The 16,965-nt window shown below is 38.0% G+C and overlaps 1 protein-coding gene across 1 annotated transcript in view; it reads left to right on the top strand.

The window, feature by feature from the left end:
• The window catches only part of LOC110466820 (replication factor C subunit 1-like), a 36,429-nt gene that overhangs the window by 12,149 nt on the left and 7,315 nt on the right, over positions 1–16,965 (top strand). Inside the window, exons 12-21 of the mRNA XM_021523589.1 lie at positions 690–869; positions 2,717–2,830; positions 3,408–3,681; positions 4,818–4,918; positions 5,482–5,593; positions 6,927–7,021; positions 8,379–8,516; positions 10,020–10,214; positions 12,948–13,102; positions 13,640–13,757. Of these exons, the coding sequence (XP_021379264.1) occupies positions 690–869; positions 2,717–2,830; positions 3,408–3,681; positions 4,818–4,918; positions 5,482–5,593; positions 6,927–7,021; positions 8,379–8,516; positions 10,020–10,214; positions 12,948–13,102; positions 13,640–13,757 (1,482 nt within the window). The remainder of the gene's footprint in view (positions 1–689; positions 870–2,716; positions 2,831–3,407; positions 3,682–4,817; positions 4,919–5,481; positions 5,594–6,926; positions 7,022–8,378; positions 8,517–10,019; positions 10,215–12,947; positions 13,103–13,639; positions 13,758–16,965) is intronic.

Raw genomic sequence — 16,965 nt, 5'->3', positions numbered from 1 at the left:
TACAGACAAGGTCACTAAGTGCTCTGGAAATACCCGAGGTGAGTATCGGAGCAGAGACATGGTCAGTGAACATTAAAAAAATCTTGGGGACGCCAGCTAGGTGTTGGAGGAATTCCAATGTTGAGTCCCAAGAGTGTGAATACAATACCAGATACTTTGAACAACAAATTGTGATGTGGTTTAGGTGTGGATTAAGGAGTGTAGCTAGAGCTGTACAACTCCACGTACCAATACTTAGGTGTGTTGATGAAAACAGCATGGGTAACAACATTCATGTGATCATGACCTCTGTGACCTTGGTTAAGTTTTTATGTCAAGGTCAGTTATGGGGTAAGTATAGGATCACATAAATTTATCTGATCATGACCTCTTTGACCTTGGTTAAGTTTCTACTGTAGATGGGATCACATAATTTCAAATGCTAATGCTCTTCTATGTAACCTTCACCTTTGACCTTGCTTTAGTTCTAAATTTTGAGAATTGTTTATCTGTGTCTTACTCATACAATTCTTGCAGGAAATTGCTCATTTCTCAGCAATTTTTAGTCTTTGTATTTTAGTTTTTGTAAGCGTTTCGTAGGGTGAACAAAAAAGTTGCTTAGTGCCTATTTCCATGTGAACTTTGACCTTTGTAAGACAGGACGTGTTAATATTTATCAGTAACAATTCATTTTGTATTTATGTTTGTAGGGTGGAGAAAACTGCTTGGAAGGTCTGACATTTGTTGTGACGGGCGTTTTAGAATCATTTGACCGTGACGATGTCAAGCGTGAGGTGGAGAGGTACGGTGGCAAGGTGACCGGCTCCGTCAGTAAGAAAACAAACTACCTGGTCGCCGGGAGGGACAGTGGAGAGAGTAAGCTCCAGAAGGTATTTTGGGGAGGGCTTGTCACAATTTAGATAACTTTCTGGTCGCCGGCCGGGACAGTGGAGAGAGTAAACTCCAGAAGGTATGTTGGGGAGGGCTTGTCACAATAAAGATAACTGTCTGGTCGCCTGGAGGGACAGTGGAGAGAGAAAGCTCCAGAAGGTATGATGGGGAGTGCTTGTCACAATATAGAAAACTTTCTGGTCGCCGGAAGGGACAGTGGAGAGAGTAAGCACCAGAAGGTATGTTGGGGAGGGCTTGTCACAATATAGATAACTTTCTGGTCGCCGGACGGGACAGTGGAGAGAGAAAGCTCCAGAAGGTATGTTGGGGAGGGCTTGTCACAATATAGATAACTTTCTGGTCGCCGGGAGGGACAGTGGAGAGAGTAAGCTCCAGAAGGTATGTTGGGGAGGGCTTGTCACAATATAGATAACTTTCTGGTCGCCGGGAGGGACAGTGGAGAGAGAAAGCTCCAGAAGGTATGTTGGGGAGGGCTTGTCACAATATAGATAACTGTCTGGTCGCCGGGAGGGACAGTGGAGAGAGTAAGCTCCAGAAGGTATGTTGGGGAGGGCTTGTCACAATATAGATAACTGTCTGGTCGCCGGGAGGGACAGTGCTGAGAGTAAGCTCCAGAAGGTATGTTGGGGAGGGCTTGTGACAATATAGATAACTGTCTGGTCGTCGGGAGAGAAAGTGGAGAGAGTAAGCTCCAGAAGGTATGTTGGGGAGGGCTTGTCACAATATAGATAACTTTCTGGTCACCGGGAGGGACAGTGGAGAGAGTAAGCTCCAGAAGGTATGTTGGGGAGGGCTTGTCACAATATAGATAACTTTCTGGTCGCCGGGAGGGACATTGGAGAGAGTAAGCTCCAGAAGGTATGTTGGGGAGGGCTTGTGACAATATAGATAACTGTCTGGTCGCCGGGAGGGGCAGTGGAGAGAGTAAGCTCCAGAAGGTATGTTGGGGAGGGCTTGGGACAATATAGATAACTTTCTGGTCACCGGGAGGGACAGTGGAGAGAGTAAGCTCCAGAAGGTATGATGGGGAGGGCTTGTCACAATAAAGATAACTTTCTGGTCGCCGGGAGAGAAAGTGGAGAGAGTAAGCTCCAGAAGGTATGTTGGGGAGGGCTTGTCACAATAAAGATAACTAACTGCTGATTTCAGCAGCAATTCATTATTTGAAAGATATAATTGCCTATTTTACCAGTTTCAAATGAAATCTGACCTACAAAGTCTTATAAATAATTACGACTGGAAGAAGTTGCGGTTCAGGTATGAGTAATATCTACGTACCCCAAATCCGTCCCAAAATATAGGTCAAAATGTCAGACCTTGAAAATACTTGTGATTAGTAAACTTGTAAACAGTAATTAGTAACACCATTGAGTGCATCTATACAATAGAGTGTGAATGTACACCTACTATTGACTGGCATTCTGTTGAACCATGTAACTTACCATTCACAGTAGCTATCTTCTGTGTTCAACCTGAAGTAATTCACAGAAATATGTGCGCATAGTGTTACCGACACACGGGTGAAATATGAAATGTATGCACAGATATATCAAAACTACACACTAAAAATAGGATACTTACTGTACTTAACTTACAACTGAATAATGTAAAGGTTGCCGTGATGGGACTCTACTTTTCACAATTTTCTTGGCCTCTAGACCTGAAATCTATGAATATTGGTCCCTACAAAACAAACATTTTTGCAAATCTGCTACATGATGGAACAGGTTAAAAAAAACAGAATTTTACAGTATTTGCTTTCCACTTGTGAGTAGGCGCGGAGATTTTGTACTCAGTACAATATTTATTTTTGGCTTGTGTGTAGGCGCGGGGATTTGGTACCACCATTCTGGATGAGGACGGCCTCATAGAAGTCATCAGAACAAAGCCTGGCAAGAAATCCAAATATGTGATACAAGCTGAGGAATCTTTTAGTAAGGTAAGTGAGACAGTCCGGGATACGGTTCCACTAGCCTAAGATTCAGATACATGTACCAATAGTTCTTTCTTTTAACTCTGAAGTTATTAAAATTTGTTAAATTGTTATTACTCGTGGTGCATGGTCAGAAAAAGTTCTGGAATTGAGTTCAGTACGTGAAAAGTACTTGAAAAGTACTGAACAGATCTTCAAAAAAGTGTTGGATTTTTTTTATTTATTTTTTATATATATTAAAAGTGTACAAGTACACGATTACACACAAAAGGCAATTGACACATCAGGACTCTTTCAAAGCTCATTGATGAAGGATAGTTCCCAAGTTTTGTGTTGATATAAATTTATCACAAAGAAGTTAATCAATTACTTTAAAATTGCTGTAATGACAGTGTATATAACAGTATTCATACACTAAATGCAGGATATCTTGACTCCTTTTTCTGCAAACTATGACATGGAAAGTTGTAAGAAAGTGCTTGAAAATGTTAGAAAGGTGCATAGAATTTGTCGTGTAAACTCAGTATGAGCTATGAATTGCATATCAGCCATTTAACATTTTGACAATTATTTTCATCCGAAGGAAAAATCGAAAACACCAGTTCAAAAGACAAAATCAGTAAGTAGACTTGCAGATTTCGAAAGAAGGGCTTCCTCATCAACGCCATCATCTAGCTCTCCAGTCAAGAAGGAAGGAAAAGTGTCAGACGAGCCGGTGTTGATGTGGGTGGATAAGTACAAGCCAACCGGACTAAAGCAACTGATTGGTCAGCAGGGAGACAAGAGTAATGCCAAGAAGCTCCTTCATTGGCTAACCAACTGGCACAAGAATGAAGCTGCAGGTGTCAAACCTCAAGGTAAATAGAATATTTAATTCAGTACTTGTTACAAGCTTTCAAAACTTGGTCAAAATAAGGTAAAAAAGATGTTAAGGATTGCTGGTATAGATATGATAGAAAGATGTTAAGGATTGCTGGTCTAGATATGGTAGAAAGATATTAAGGATTGCTGGTCCAAACATGGTAAAGAATATATAAAAGATTGCTGGTCTAAATAAGAAAAAAAGATATTAAGGATTGCTGGTCCAAACATGGTAAAAAGATATTAAGGATTACTGGTCCAAACATGGTAAAAAGATAGTAAGGATTGCTTGTCTTAATATTAAGGAAAACAGATATGAATTATTGCTGGTCCAAATAAGGTTTAAAGATAATAAGGATTGCTGGTCTAAATAAGGTAAGCAGATTTTAAAGATTAATGGTCCAACCATGGTAAAAAGATTTTAAGGATTACTGGTCCAAACATGGTAAAAAGATTTTAAGGATTGCTTGTCCAAACATGGTAAAAAGATATTGAGGATTGCTGGTCCCAATAAGGTTTGAAGATAATAAGGATTGTTGGTCTAAATAAGGTAAAAAAAAAATTAAGGATTGCAGGTCCAATCATGGTAAAAGGTTATTAAGGATTGCTGGGCCAAATAAGGTTTAAAGATATTGAGGTTAGCTGGTCCCAATAAGGTTTCAAGATATTAAGGATTGCTGGTCTAAATAAGGTAAAAAGGTTTTAAGGATTGGTGGTCCAAACACGGTGAAAGGTTATTAAGGATTGCTGGGCCAAACATTTTAAAAAAGATGATAAGGATTGCAGATCTGAATAAGGTAAAACGATTTTAAGAATTGCTGGGCCAAACATGGTGAAAGTTTATTAAGGATTGCTGGTCCAAATATTGTAAAAAGATATTAAGGATTGCTGGTCTAAATAAGGTAAAAAGGTATTAAGGATTGCCAGTCCAAATAAGGCTAGTTGATCTAAAAGATTGCTGTATACCTAATGATTATGCCCAGATTCTGAAAGAGATGTTTTTTTCAGAATTAATAACAGTAAGTTAATAAATAAATAAATAATTGTTGGAACTATTTTGAATTCTAAACACAACAAGGTAGCATACAGCCGTGTCCTGAGCTAAATGGTTGGGGATCTCCTCTGTTTACAGGAAAGTTTTTTGGAAAGGATGATGGTGCTGGGACAAAGGCAGCACTACTGTCTGGACCTCCGGGGATAGGGAAGACTACCACAGCCACACTCGTGTGTAAGGTATGTAGACTTTTGTTACGGGGATAGGTACATGTGTTATCCCCATCACCAGAGAATGTATGTTCATGAGACAGGGAAGAAGAGCACAGCCACACTTTTTTTTATTAACCCTTTCACCCCTATGTATCTTTAGTAGACTCTACCATGCATTGATCTATATGAGTCCATTATGGTCTACAGTGGTGAAAGGGTTAAAAGTCAATCCAATGTGATTTGGCTTATTGAGACTGAATTAAGTAGCATATAAGACGGTACTTATGACTGTTTCTTTGGCCTGCTTTGATCAGTATTGTTAAAAACACTTTCTTCAGGTTAGCATTTATAGATTTATAGATTGTACAGTTTCCTATAGCACAAAAAGTGAATTGATTGATATGTGTGAAAGGTAGTACAATATGTTGTCTGTCACCTTCATCAGACAAATGACCAATAAAGCATGTTGTAAAAATAGACTTTTTTCCAAAACATGTGATATTGGGCTCTATTGTACATGTGATTGATCATATGTTGGGTGCGATAATATATTGGTCTATGTTACATGTGTGTGGTTTTGATGATTACAGGAAGCTGGCTTCTCTTTCGTTGAGCTGAATGCGTCTGACACACGTTCAAAGAAAAGTCTGCAGCATGAGGTCGCCCAGGCTTTGGGCAATGAGACACTTGTGGATTATATGGGTAGGTGTTTCGGTATAGCAACTTTGTAGGATTATATGGGTAGGTGTTTCGGTATAGCAGCTTTGTAGGGTTATATGGATAGGTGTTTCGGTATAGCAGCTCTGTAGGATTATATAGGTAGGTGTTTAGGTATAGCAGCTCTGTAGGATTATATGGGTAAGTGTTTCGGTATAGCAGCTTTGTAGGATTATATGGGTAGATGTTTCAGTATAGCAGCTTTGTAGGATTATATGGGTAAGTGTTTCGGTAAAGCAGCTTTGTAGGATTATATGGGTAAGTATTTCGGTATAGCAGCTTTGTAGGATTATATGGGTAAGTAAATACTCTTATAGAATCTATTAACAGTTTAGAAAATATGGATAATGTCANATTCGGGGTGTATTTCGATTTCAAAACATCAACAAAATTGTATTTCGTCTTTCTGGGTGCTCTTTTACTTAAGGGTATATTTTAAACAAGTCATTTTTTTCAAAATGGTAGAAATGCCATTTTTGTGGGAACATGGCTTTGGTTCTAAAGGTTGCTACTTCTGGAAGGTGACAACCGTCTTTAGAAACCATTCTGAATTTCTGACATAATTTAGATTTGATGTACCACCATGATCGGTCCCCGATAATTTTGATGAAAAGACCTGAACCCTTTCCTATTGGAGAAAACTGTCATGTGCAATGATTATGTCTCCCCTTCAAATTGTATTAGTACTGGTTCTTCTATTGGTTCTTCTCGTTCTTCTAATCGCAACTTGACCGAGACATAAATTTTAAACCATTAAAGATATCTTGATGAAACTTGAGGTATGCCTGCATCGCCCACATAAGGTGTGCAGTTCATGGAATTGGGTTTCGTGCCCAACTTTATACAAAGTTATGGCCCTTTGTTTATTTTTAATACAGAAGATTGTCAGGAGCATCAGTTCCATGTTATTTCACCTACGTTGACCAAACTTACCGTATTTATGTATCTTGGGAGGGCGAAATCTCTCGCACTGAAATCTGGTTTTTACTATACAGAGTTATGGCCCTTTGTTTATTTTCAATACTTAACTTTATCCACGGCATTACTTCCATGTCATTTCACTTACTTTGACCAAACTTGCTATATTTATGATTTTGGGAAGTAGGAGTGCCGCATTCTACAATTTAACATGAACAAGAATAATTTAAAAGTTATATGGTTTTTAATTTACACAACATAATCTTGATGTGGCTTTTCTATGTTTCCAAATTAACATATAAGCCAATAAGGGGGGATGTGTTTTTCACAAAATTCTAGTAATTGTTTATACCAATATCTTTAATAGTAGCTATTAAATAAGAGCCTGGTTTGATTTCAGGGCCTGATCGCTCAAAGTCACGAGGACACAAGCACTGCTTGTTGATGGACGAGGTTGACGGTATGGCTGGTAATGAGGATCGTGGGGGTCTACAGGTAAATCTGTCTGGTAGGATAGTGGGGGCCTACAGGTAAATCTGTCTGGTAGGACCGTGGGGGTCTACAGGTAAAACTGTCTGGTAGGACCGTGGGGGTCTACAGGTAAATCTGTCTAGTAGGATGGTGGGGGCCTACAGGTAAATCTGTCTTATAGGACCATGGGGGTCTACAGGTAAATCTGTCTAGTAGGATCCTGGGGTCTTCAGGTAAATCTGTCTAGTAGGATCCTGGGGGTCTACAGGTAAATCTGTATAGTAGAATCCTGGGGGTCTACAAGTAAATCTGTCTTATAGGATCATTTGGGTTAACAGGTAAATCTGTCTAGTAGGATTGTGGGGATCTACAGATAAATCTGTATAGAAGGAGGGGGGNGGGGGGGGGTATACAGGTAAATCTGTCTAGTAGGATGATGGGGATCTACAGGTAAATCTGTCTAGTAGGATGGTGGGGGTCTACAGGTAAATCTGTTTAATAGGAACGTTGGGGTCTACAGGTAAATCTGTCTAGTAGGAACGTGGGGGTCTACAGGTAAAACTGTCTAGTAGGATCGTTGGGGTCTACAGGTAAATCTGTCAAGTAGGAACGTGGGGGTCTACAGGTAAATCTGTCAAGTAGGAACGTGGGGGTCTACAGGTAAATCTGTCAAGTAGGAACGTGGGGGCCTACAGGTAAATCTGTCTAGTAGGAACGCGGGGGTCTACAGGTAAATCTGTCTAGTAGGAACGCGGGGGTCTACAGGTAAATCTGTCTAGTAGGAACGCGGGGTTCTACAGGTAAATCTGTCTAGTAGGAACGTGGGGGTCTACAGGTAAAACTGTCTAGTAGGATCGTTGGGGTCTACAGGTAAATCTGTCAAGTAGGAACGTGGGGGTCTACTGGTAAAACTGTCTAGTAGGATCGTTGGGGTCTACAGGTAAAACTGTCTAGTAAGATCATGGGGGTCTACAGGTAAATCTGTTTTGTCCATAAATAGGTCTTTTTCTAGGGCATTAGGGTCTTACAGGTTAAATGCTGGTCTGATAGGAAGGACTGTGTGCAGAGAAATTTCCAAGGCATTGTAACTTTCGCCTTTTTCACTCTCCTTAATGAGGGTGAATATAGTAATTACATTTAAAGGGTGAAATTAAATCAAGGTGAATACACTTTTTACTGTTGAAGGGCAAAATTTTTCCAGTAAAGTGACTTTCAGAGAGGGGTTGATACTCCATTTTGTCTTTATTGATTTTTCTGATTTTTGGAAAACAAATAACAGTCTATTTAATTTTCTGTGACTTTTATCGCCTATTGTCTGTTCAGGGACATTTCCCCTTATGTCAGGTGTTAGTTAACTACTGCATTAAATGTTGTGTTGTAGGAACTGGTGAGCCTAATCAAGGGCACAAAGATCCCTGTTATCTGTATGTGTAACGACAGAAACCATCAGAAGATGAGAACGCTGTCCAACTACTGTTTCGACCTTCGATTCCAGCGGCCGCGTGTTGAGCAGATTAAGGTAAGTATACAAATCTGAGGGTAACATTCCGCCAAAACAAAAATTTGGTTGTCTGTCTGCTGGTCTAGCTCCATCCAACATATTTGTCAGTCTGAAGGGTTGAGGTTAGTTCAACCAAACCTCTGAAGGATCAATATCAGTTCAACAGGGTCTCTAAAGAATTTATGTCAGTTAAGATTTGGAATGAAATTTTAGTATTAAAAAAAGTATCAAGTCTAGTAGTATAAAAATAGTTAAATAATTAGTTTATAAAGTCTAATAGTATGAAAATAGTTAAATATTTAGTGTATAAAGTCTAGTAGTTTGAAAAGAGTTTAAATGATAATTTGATATTTTAATATTAAACTATAGTTTATATAAAACAAGTTTTCCTTGCCGCCTATGTTTTCTGTTTTTATGTAACGTAGGTTGTGTATGTGTATATATGTAGCTGCCAATTAGCATGTATATGTATATGTTAACGAGTTTAGAGGGATGCTGCTGATTGACCAATCAGCGTCTGCCTGAGAGAATGCCCTGTTATGGATTTTTGAGCCCCCACAGCATAGTTTTCTGAGTCATTGAAGGAGATTGTTGTGCATTCCCACCCGCCATCCCCTTCAGCTCCTCTAATTGTACTGTTCATTCATGCTATATATATATAATCTGTACTTATATATGATTGTAGTACCATGTATTTATGGTATAACATTATTTTGTGTGCTTTGGTTTTGCTATACCCTTAAGCTGTCATATAAATGTCAGCCCGGTTGGTCTCTTGATTGTTTTTATTGTCTGGGCTACTCGCTCTTAGTTTTATTTTGGAATCGGACAGGCATTTAAATCTTAGGGAATTTTACCCCCAATCTCATAATAATATTATAGTATTTTACGACAGTATGTTTCAGCCTCTCTCATATCGTTGAGGGTCTAGCTAACATATTCAGCTTCTCTCATACCGTTGAGGGTCTAGCTAGTCGTTGAATATTATATTTCTCATGGAGCTTCTCCAGGGTCGCTCGCAGAGTCTAGTAGCTTCTCTGGAATCGTCCAGGGTCTAGTTGCTTCTCTGTATCTTTGGAGTATTGCTCGATCATGTAACTAGCTACTCTGGGACACCTCAGAGTCCAGATTCTTTAAATTTTAAAATATTCTATTAGTAAGTTTAGTTGTTTTGGTATAGAGTGAGTAGCCCCTGATACACCAAACTTGTAGCTTGTATGTATTATAACTGTAGTGTAATAAACAGGTTAAACTGTTCTTGCGTGTTTCGTTGTATATAAATATTAAGTTTTATCTACAAAAGAACAGTCATAACAAGCCTTGAAAATTAAGTGTGTTTCACAATTAAATATGATACATAAAAATTAAAATGAAGGCCATCAGTTGTGATACTTTGATACATAAATGTCATGGTAAGATAAGAAGAGTCTGAACGGGTCATGGATAATATAATGAAAATGAGACGCAATTACTAATGTTATAATAGTACATACATTAATAGTAGAACCATCTCTTTTACAGGCAGCCATGATGTCCATAGCTTTTAAGGAGGGATTAAAAATCCCACCCCCCGCTCTAAACGAGATCATCCTGGCAGCCAATCACGACGTACGCCAGGTCATCCATAACATTTCCATGTGGACGGCTGGCAACAAGTCAATCACGTATGACCAGGCGAAGGACGACTCCAAGCGTGCTCGAAAAGATATGAAACTGGTAAGTTAGGCCACATTCATAATATAAGGCCACATTCTCACACCCATACAACTACTAAGCTAGGCCACACTCATAATGTCTACAAATATAACTTACTCATAATGTAAGGCCACATTCTCAAACCCAGACAGCTACTAAGTTAGGCCACAGTCATTATGTCTACAAATATAACTCACTCATAACGTAAGGCCACATTCTCAAACCCATACAACTACTAAGTTAGGCCACAGTCATAATGTCTACAAAGATAACTTACTCATAATGTAAGGCCACATTCTCAGACCCATACAGCTACTAAGTTAGACCACAGTCATAATGTCTACAAATATGACTTACTCATAATGTAAGGCCACATTCTCAAACCCAGACAGCTACTAAGTTAGGCCACAGTCATAATGTCTACAAATATGACTTACTCATAATGTAAGGCCACATTCTCAAACCCAGACAGCTACTAAGCTAGGCCACAGTCATAATGTTTACAAATATAACTTACTCATAATGTAAGGCCACATTCTCAAACCCATTAAGCTACTAAGTTAGGACTCAGTCTCAAAGTCTACAAACATAACTCGCTCATAATGTAAGGCCACATTCTAAAACCCATTAAGCTACTAAGTTAGGACTCAGTCTCAAAGTCTACAAACATAACTCGCTCATAATGTAAGGCCACATTCTCAGACCCATACAGCTACTAAGTTAGACCACAGTCATAATGTCTACAAATATAACTCATTCATAATATAAGGCCACATTCTCACCCCCACACAACTACTAAGCTAGGCCACACTCATAATGTCTACAAATATAACTCGCTCATAATGTTAGGCCACTCAAAGTCTACAAATATAACTCACCAAATATAACTCCCTCATAACGTAAGGCCTCATTCTCAAACCCAGACAGCTACTAAGCTAGGCCACAGTCATAATGTTTACAAATATAACTTACTCATAATGTAAGGCCACATTCTCAGACCCATACAGCTACTAAGTTAGACCACAGTCATAATGTCTACAAATATGACTTACTCATAATGTAAGGCCACATTCTCAATCCCATACAGCTACTTAGCTAGGCCACAGTCATAATGTCTACAAAGATAACTTACTCATAATGTAAGGCCACATTCTCAGACCCATACAGCTACTAAGTTAGACCACAGTCATAATGTCTACAAATATAACTTACTCATAACGTAAGGCCACATTCTCAAACCCATACAACTCCTAAGCTAGGCCACAGTCATAATGTTTACAAATATAACTTACTCATAATGTAAGGCCACATTCTCAGACCCATACAGCTACTAAGTTAGACCACAGTCATAATGTCTACAAATATGACTTACTCATAATGTAAGGCCACATTCTCAATTCCATACAGCTACTTAGCTAGACCACAGTCATAATCTCTACAAATATACCTCACTCTTAATGTAAGGCCACTCAGAGACTACAAATATAACTCACTCATAATGTAAGGCCCCATTCTCAAACCCATACAGCTACTAAGTCAGGCCACAGTCATAATGTCTACAAATATGACTTACTCATAATGTAAGGCCACATTCTCAGACCCATACAGCTACTAAGTTAGACCACAGTCATAATGTCTACAAATATAACTCGCTCATAATGTAAGGCCACATTCTCAAACCCAGACAGCTACTAAGCTAGGCCACAGTCATAAGGTCTACAAATATAACTTACTCATAACGTAAGGCCACATTCTCGAACCCATACAGCTACTAAGTTAGGACTCGGTCTCAAAGTCTACAAATATAACTCACTCATAACGTAAGGCCCCATTCTCAAACCCATACAGCTACTAAGTTAGGCCACCGTCATAATGTCTACAAATATAACTTACTTATAATGTAAGGCCACATTCTCAAACCCATACAGATACTAAGTTAGGCCACAGTCATAATGTCTACAAAGATAACTTACTCATAATGTAAGGCCACATTCTCAGACCCATACAGCTACTAAGTTAGACCACAGTCATAATGTCTACAAATATAACTTACTCATAACGTAAGACCACATTCTCAAACCCATACAACTACTAAGTTAGGCCACAGTCATAATGTCTACAAAGATAACTTACTCATAATGTAAGGCCACATTCTCAATTCCATACAGCTACTTAGCTAGACCACAGTCATAATGTCTACAAATATAACTTACTTATAATGTAAGGCCACATTCTCAAACCCAGACAGCTACTAAGCTAGGCCACAGTCATAATGTCTACAAATATAACTTACTTATAATGTAAGGCCACATTCTCAAACCCATACAGCTACTAAGTTAGGACTCAGTCTCAAAGTCTACAAATATAACTCGCTCATAATGTAAGGCCACATTCTCAAACCCATTAAGCTACTAAGTTAGGACTCAGTCTCAAAGTCTACAAATATAACTCACTCATAACGTAAGGCCACATTCTCAAACCCATACAGCTACTAAGTTAGGACTCAGTCTCAAAGTCTACAAATATAACTCGCTCATAATGTAAGGCCACATTCTCAATCCCATACAGCTACTTAGCTAGGCCACAGTCATAATGTCTACAAATATAACTCACTCATAATGTAAGGCCACTCAAAGTCTACAAATATAACTCACTCATCATATAGATACATGACTTTTCCCTACCAAATATCCTCACCTATATTAGCCATGATGTGACTGCCTTGTGACTTTCTCTAATGTTGGGTATTTACAGGGACCTTTTGATGTGTGTCGGAAGGTGTTTGTGGGTGGAGATGAAACAGCGAACATGAGTTTGATTGACAAGTCGGACCTGTTTTTCCACGATTACAGCTTTGGTCCATTGTTTGTGCAGGAGAACTATATTAATGTTTTCCCCTACGCTGCAAGGTACATCATCAACATGGCTGTTAATTCTCTTAGTTATTGTTCATCATTCCTTTATAGTTTAATCCTTTGATTAATTATTTTCAACTTTTCTCAAGATTATCAAAGTTTAACTTTCAACACAAACCATGTTTGTATTAAACGTGTCGCAACGTTTCAAGACTGACTTAGCTGGTCACTTTGTCTAGCTATGACTAGTCTTGAAATGTTGCGACACGTTTAATACAAACATTGTTTGTGTAGAAAGCAAACCTTTGATATCACATATTTCCAAACTGACAAATCTTATTGAAGATATTCTCAAGTTTTTGGGGTTGTTTTGGCAGGGGATGAAACATTTAAGAAAATATTTGGTAGGGGGGGTTATACATTTAAAATTGTTATATATACCTTTGATGGTTTTCAGCAAATGACACCAAGCAATGTACTTATAAAAAAAAGGAGAGAGTTTATATTGTGTTTTTTTTATCAATTTAGAAGGTCAAAAACCTAAATGTGATTTTTAACTGTGAACAAAACAGTAAGATACTTGTGTTGTAGGGGTAACGCATCAAAGCATCTGTCTCTCCTGGCTCGTACAGCTCAAAGCATCTCAGACGGGGATCTAGTCGACAAAGCCATCCGCTCACGAATGGCATGGAGTCTCCTCCCAACCCAGGTACTCAACACTTTTATTAACCCTTTCAACCCTGAGGACACATTTGAAATCTTCCAATTCAAAGGTTGGAACAGTTCATTATGAAATTTCAGGGGTGAATGAGTGAATGCTATCATTTTTTAGCATGTGATTTATTATCTATTCACAATGTCATAACCTAGTGCATCAACTTATCCAAGGAAGTTTACTTTTAATTCTAAAAATGATATAAAACCATTTGTCTGTCTTTGCTGTCGTATCAATTACATTTAATTAGTAGACGCCAATTTGATACATTAAAAGTGACCTAAGCTGTCTCCTTGCCAGTCATTGCATGTAAACTATGTGTATTGTTATGGAGCTAGAATACACAATACAATCAAATAGGTTATTTACACAGGCTTAAATTTTTGCAATTTTGACCCAAAATTAAATTTATAAAGTTATAATTCTGTGATCTAGACATGCAAGGGAACTACATTTTCGAGGATACACAGTGTATAAAGTGTCAAAATTCAAATGAACAACAATGTAATTTATTTAAATGTCAACAAAATTATTAGATATATAATCTATTTTCCAATATCTTATAACTCTTTATACATATGAATAGTTACAAGCACAAACTTGCTATTTCATGACGCTATTACAGATATGAAGTCCATTATCACTGCTTATTTTAATCCTTGTCATATCATTCTGCAGATCATTTTTTTGTGATCTAGTTATTGATATGCAAAATTGCGAAAATATCTTCCCTGCGGAAGTACCCTGCTATATGGTATACGACTTCATTACTTTATCACTGTGTAGGAATAACTGGTATAAACCTAGCCACTTACAATAGGCAAACAGCCAGCAGTGGTCACTTAGGTTAATCTCAATGTTTCTGTGAGGACTCAGGTTTACAGTCACACACATTACTGATATAAACATATCCACTTACAATAGGCCAACATCCAGCAGTGGTCACTTACTGTAGGTTAATCTCAATGTTTCTGTGAGGACTCAGGTTTACAGTTACACACATTACTGGTATAAACCTAGCCACTTACAATAGGCCAACATCCAGCAGTGGTCACTTAGGTTAATCTCAATGTTTCTGTGAGGACTCAGGTTTACAGTCACACACATTACTGGTATAAATTTATGAATTTAATTGCCTACCTAACATGAAATTTACTTAAACAAAATCCATGTACTACCTCCAAATACAGTCGAACCTCGTTATCTCGAACTCTTTTAACTCGAAGACCCCGTTTATCTCGAAGTATTTCTCCGGTCCCGGCCAAATCTGTTCTTTATCTTAGTAAAAAAACCTCTGATAATTCGAACCCTGAAAAGTCGAAAAACTCGGATACCTCGAAGTAAAATATTGGTTTCAATAGCGTTAATCCAACGTAGTATCCAAATTTCATTTTGTCACTTGTTAATTCTTTGATACAAATAAAACGCAAAAGTACGACATTTCGCCATTCCGTGTTTATTAACATCTTTCGTAAGTAGACTAGCATGAAATCAGTAAAAAAAAGAATTTACGATAAAGCTTAGGACTGTGAAGTTTACGGACTGTCAAAACCATGTTATTTATAATAAAAAACAAACTGCATCAATGTTGATCAACAGTAATCTGTACTTACTGCGAGTCCGTTTAATGATTTGTACACCTAAACAGACGACAGTGCAAACCGGAAAATTGGTCACAAAGCGTGGTCATGCATAAAAGAGTTCCACAGTTAAAATCACAACCTAGGACAGCTTTACGGGTTCATGTTTTTACAGGAGCCAGTATGGCTTTGAAAGTCGATCGAGAGATTTAAGAACAAAACGATAATTGCTGTTGATTACATCGAGTTGAGGAGGTGTCAGGTGTCATATTTGGCTTTAATGAATCAATGTGTCACATGTACGATATAATTTGTTTGTGTGTTTTCATTTACAGAATCAACTATGCGTACGCTCCATTACAGTGATTTGTTTTAGACTTGCGCACTTTCATTTCCGCATTGTAAACTACGAGATCAGAGACAGCGGGATAGTTCGGTTTGACATGTAACACTTCAGAAGTAAAACTTGACGGACTTACAAATACAAATGCAGACCTGGAAAGATTTGCCAAGATCTATACTAGCCAAAAACAACATTTAATCACTAGGCCCGTCCATATTTAATAACGAATTCACAAAATGGTCCAACCATTTTGATCGCGTTTAAAAACGAAAGTACGTTTTTCTGAAATAACTTACTCTATTTTTGTAAGCGTGTTTATTGTAAAATTACATAGCTGTATTTGTTATATTGATTACGTATATCATTTATCGATTGATTAAAAGCATTAACCATTAATAAAACCAACAACTGCTAGTGCTACGTCCCAACAGCAAATTTCATACCAAATCTATGAACCCGCATAACTCGAATACTCGGATAACTCGAAGTTTTCCCACGACCCCGTCGACTTCGAGATAACGAGGTTCGACTGTACTGTCAAGTTCTATGAATTGAAACTTTTAATGACATAACAAAAGCATAAATAGTCTCGGAAACGGCATGTCTTGCAGAACTTTTGTGAAAAAATAAAAAAAGATAAAACTTATCTGAAAAAAGGGTTCAGAGAGTAAAATTAAATGAGAGCAGACCAGGATAAGGACCCTGGACCTGTGATCATTATACGATCACTGTAACTAACAGAGCTACCTGATCAGTTATCAGGCCCAGTCCCACTACAGCTAAATCTAAAACAAAGGGGAGGTAACTATGTAACGACAGAGGAATTATCAAGTGTTTAACTGCAGCTAAACAGAGGTCCTTAAAATCAGCAATCCAGAGTTGGTGCATAAATAATATTATCAAATTCAACGTTTCGTATAGCACAAGGCTCCGTTGTCAAGGTTACATTTGGCAGCTAGGTGAGGCCAAGGTCACATGCTCCATCAAAATCAAGGTGACTAATGAGCTGTCTCAATCCAGGTCAGTCAAGGTCATAGCATCTGAACTTTCTCACACACACATGAATGTCAAGGTCATACAAGGTTTCAATAAAGCTAGGTAAAGGTCATATAATCTTAACTTCCTTGTTCACCCCAAAAATATCAACATTTAGTCATTTAGTACTCTCACTAAAATCCTCATGTTGTTGACAGGCTATATATTCTAGTGTGATACTCTCACTAAAATACTCATGTTGTTGACAGGCTATATATTCTTTTTTTTTTTTTTTTTTTTTTTT

Source organism: Mizuhopecten yessoensis, unplaced genomic scaffold (genome assembly GCF_002113885.1).
Source record: "Mizuhopecten yessoensis strain PY_sf001 unplaced genomic scaffold, ASM211388v2 scaffold1707, whole genome shotgun sequence".
Classification (NCBI taxonomy): Eukaryota; Metazoa; Mollusca; class Bivalvia; order Pectinida; family Pectinidae; genus Mizuhopecten; species Mizuhopecten yessoensis.
This window is presented reverse-complemented; position numbering and strand designations above follow the sequence as displayed.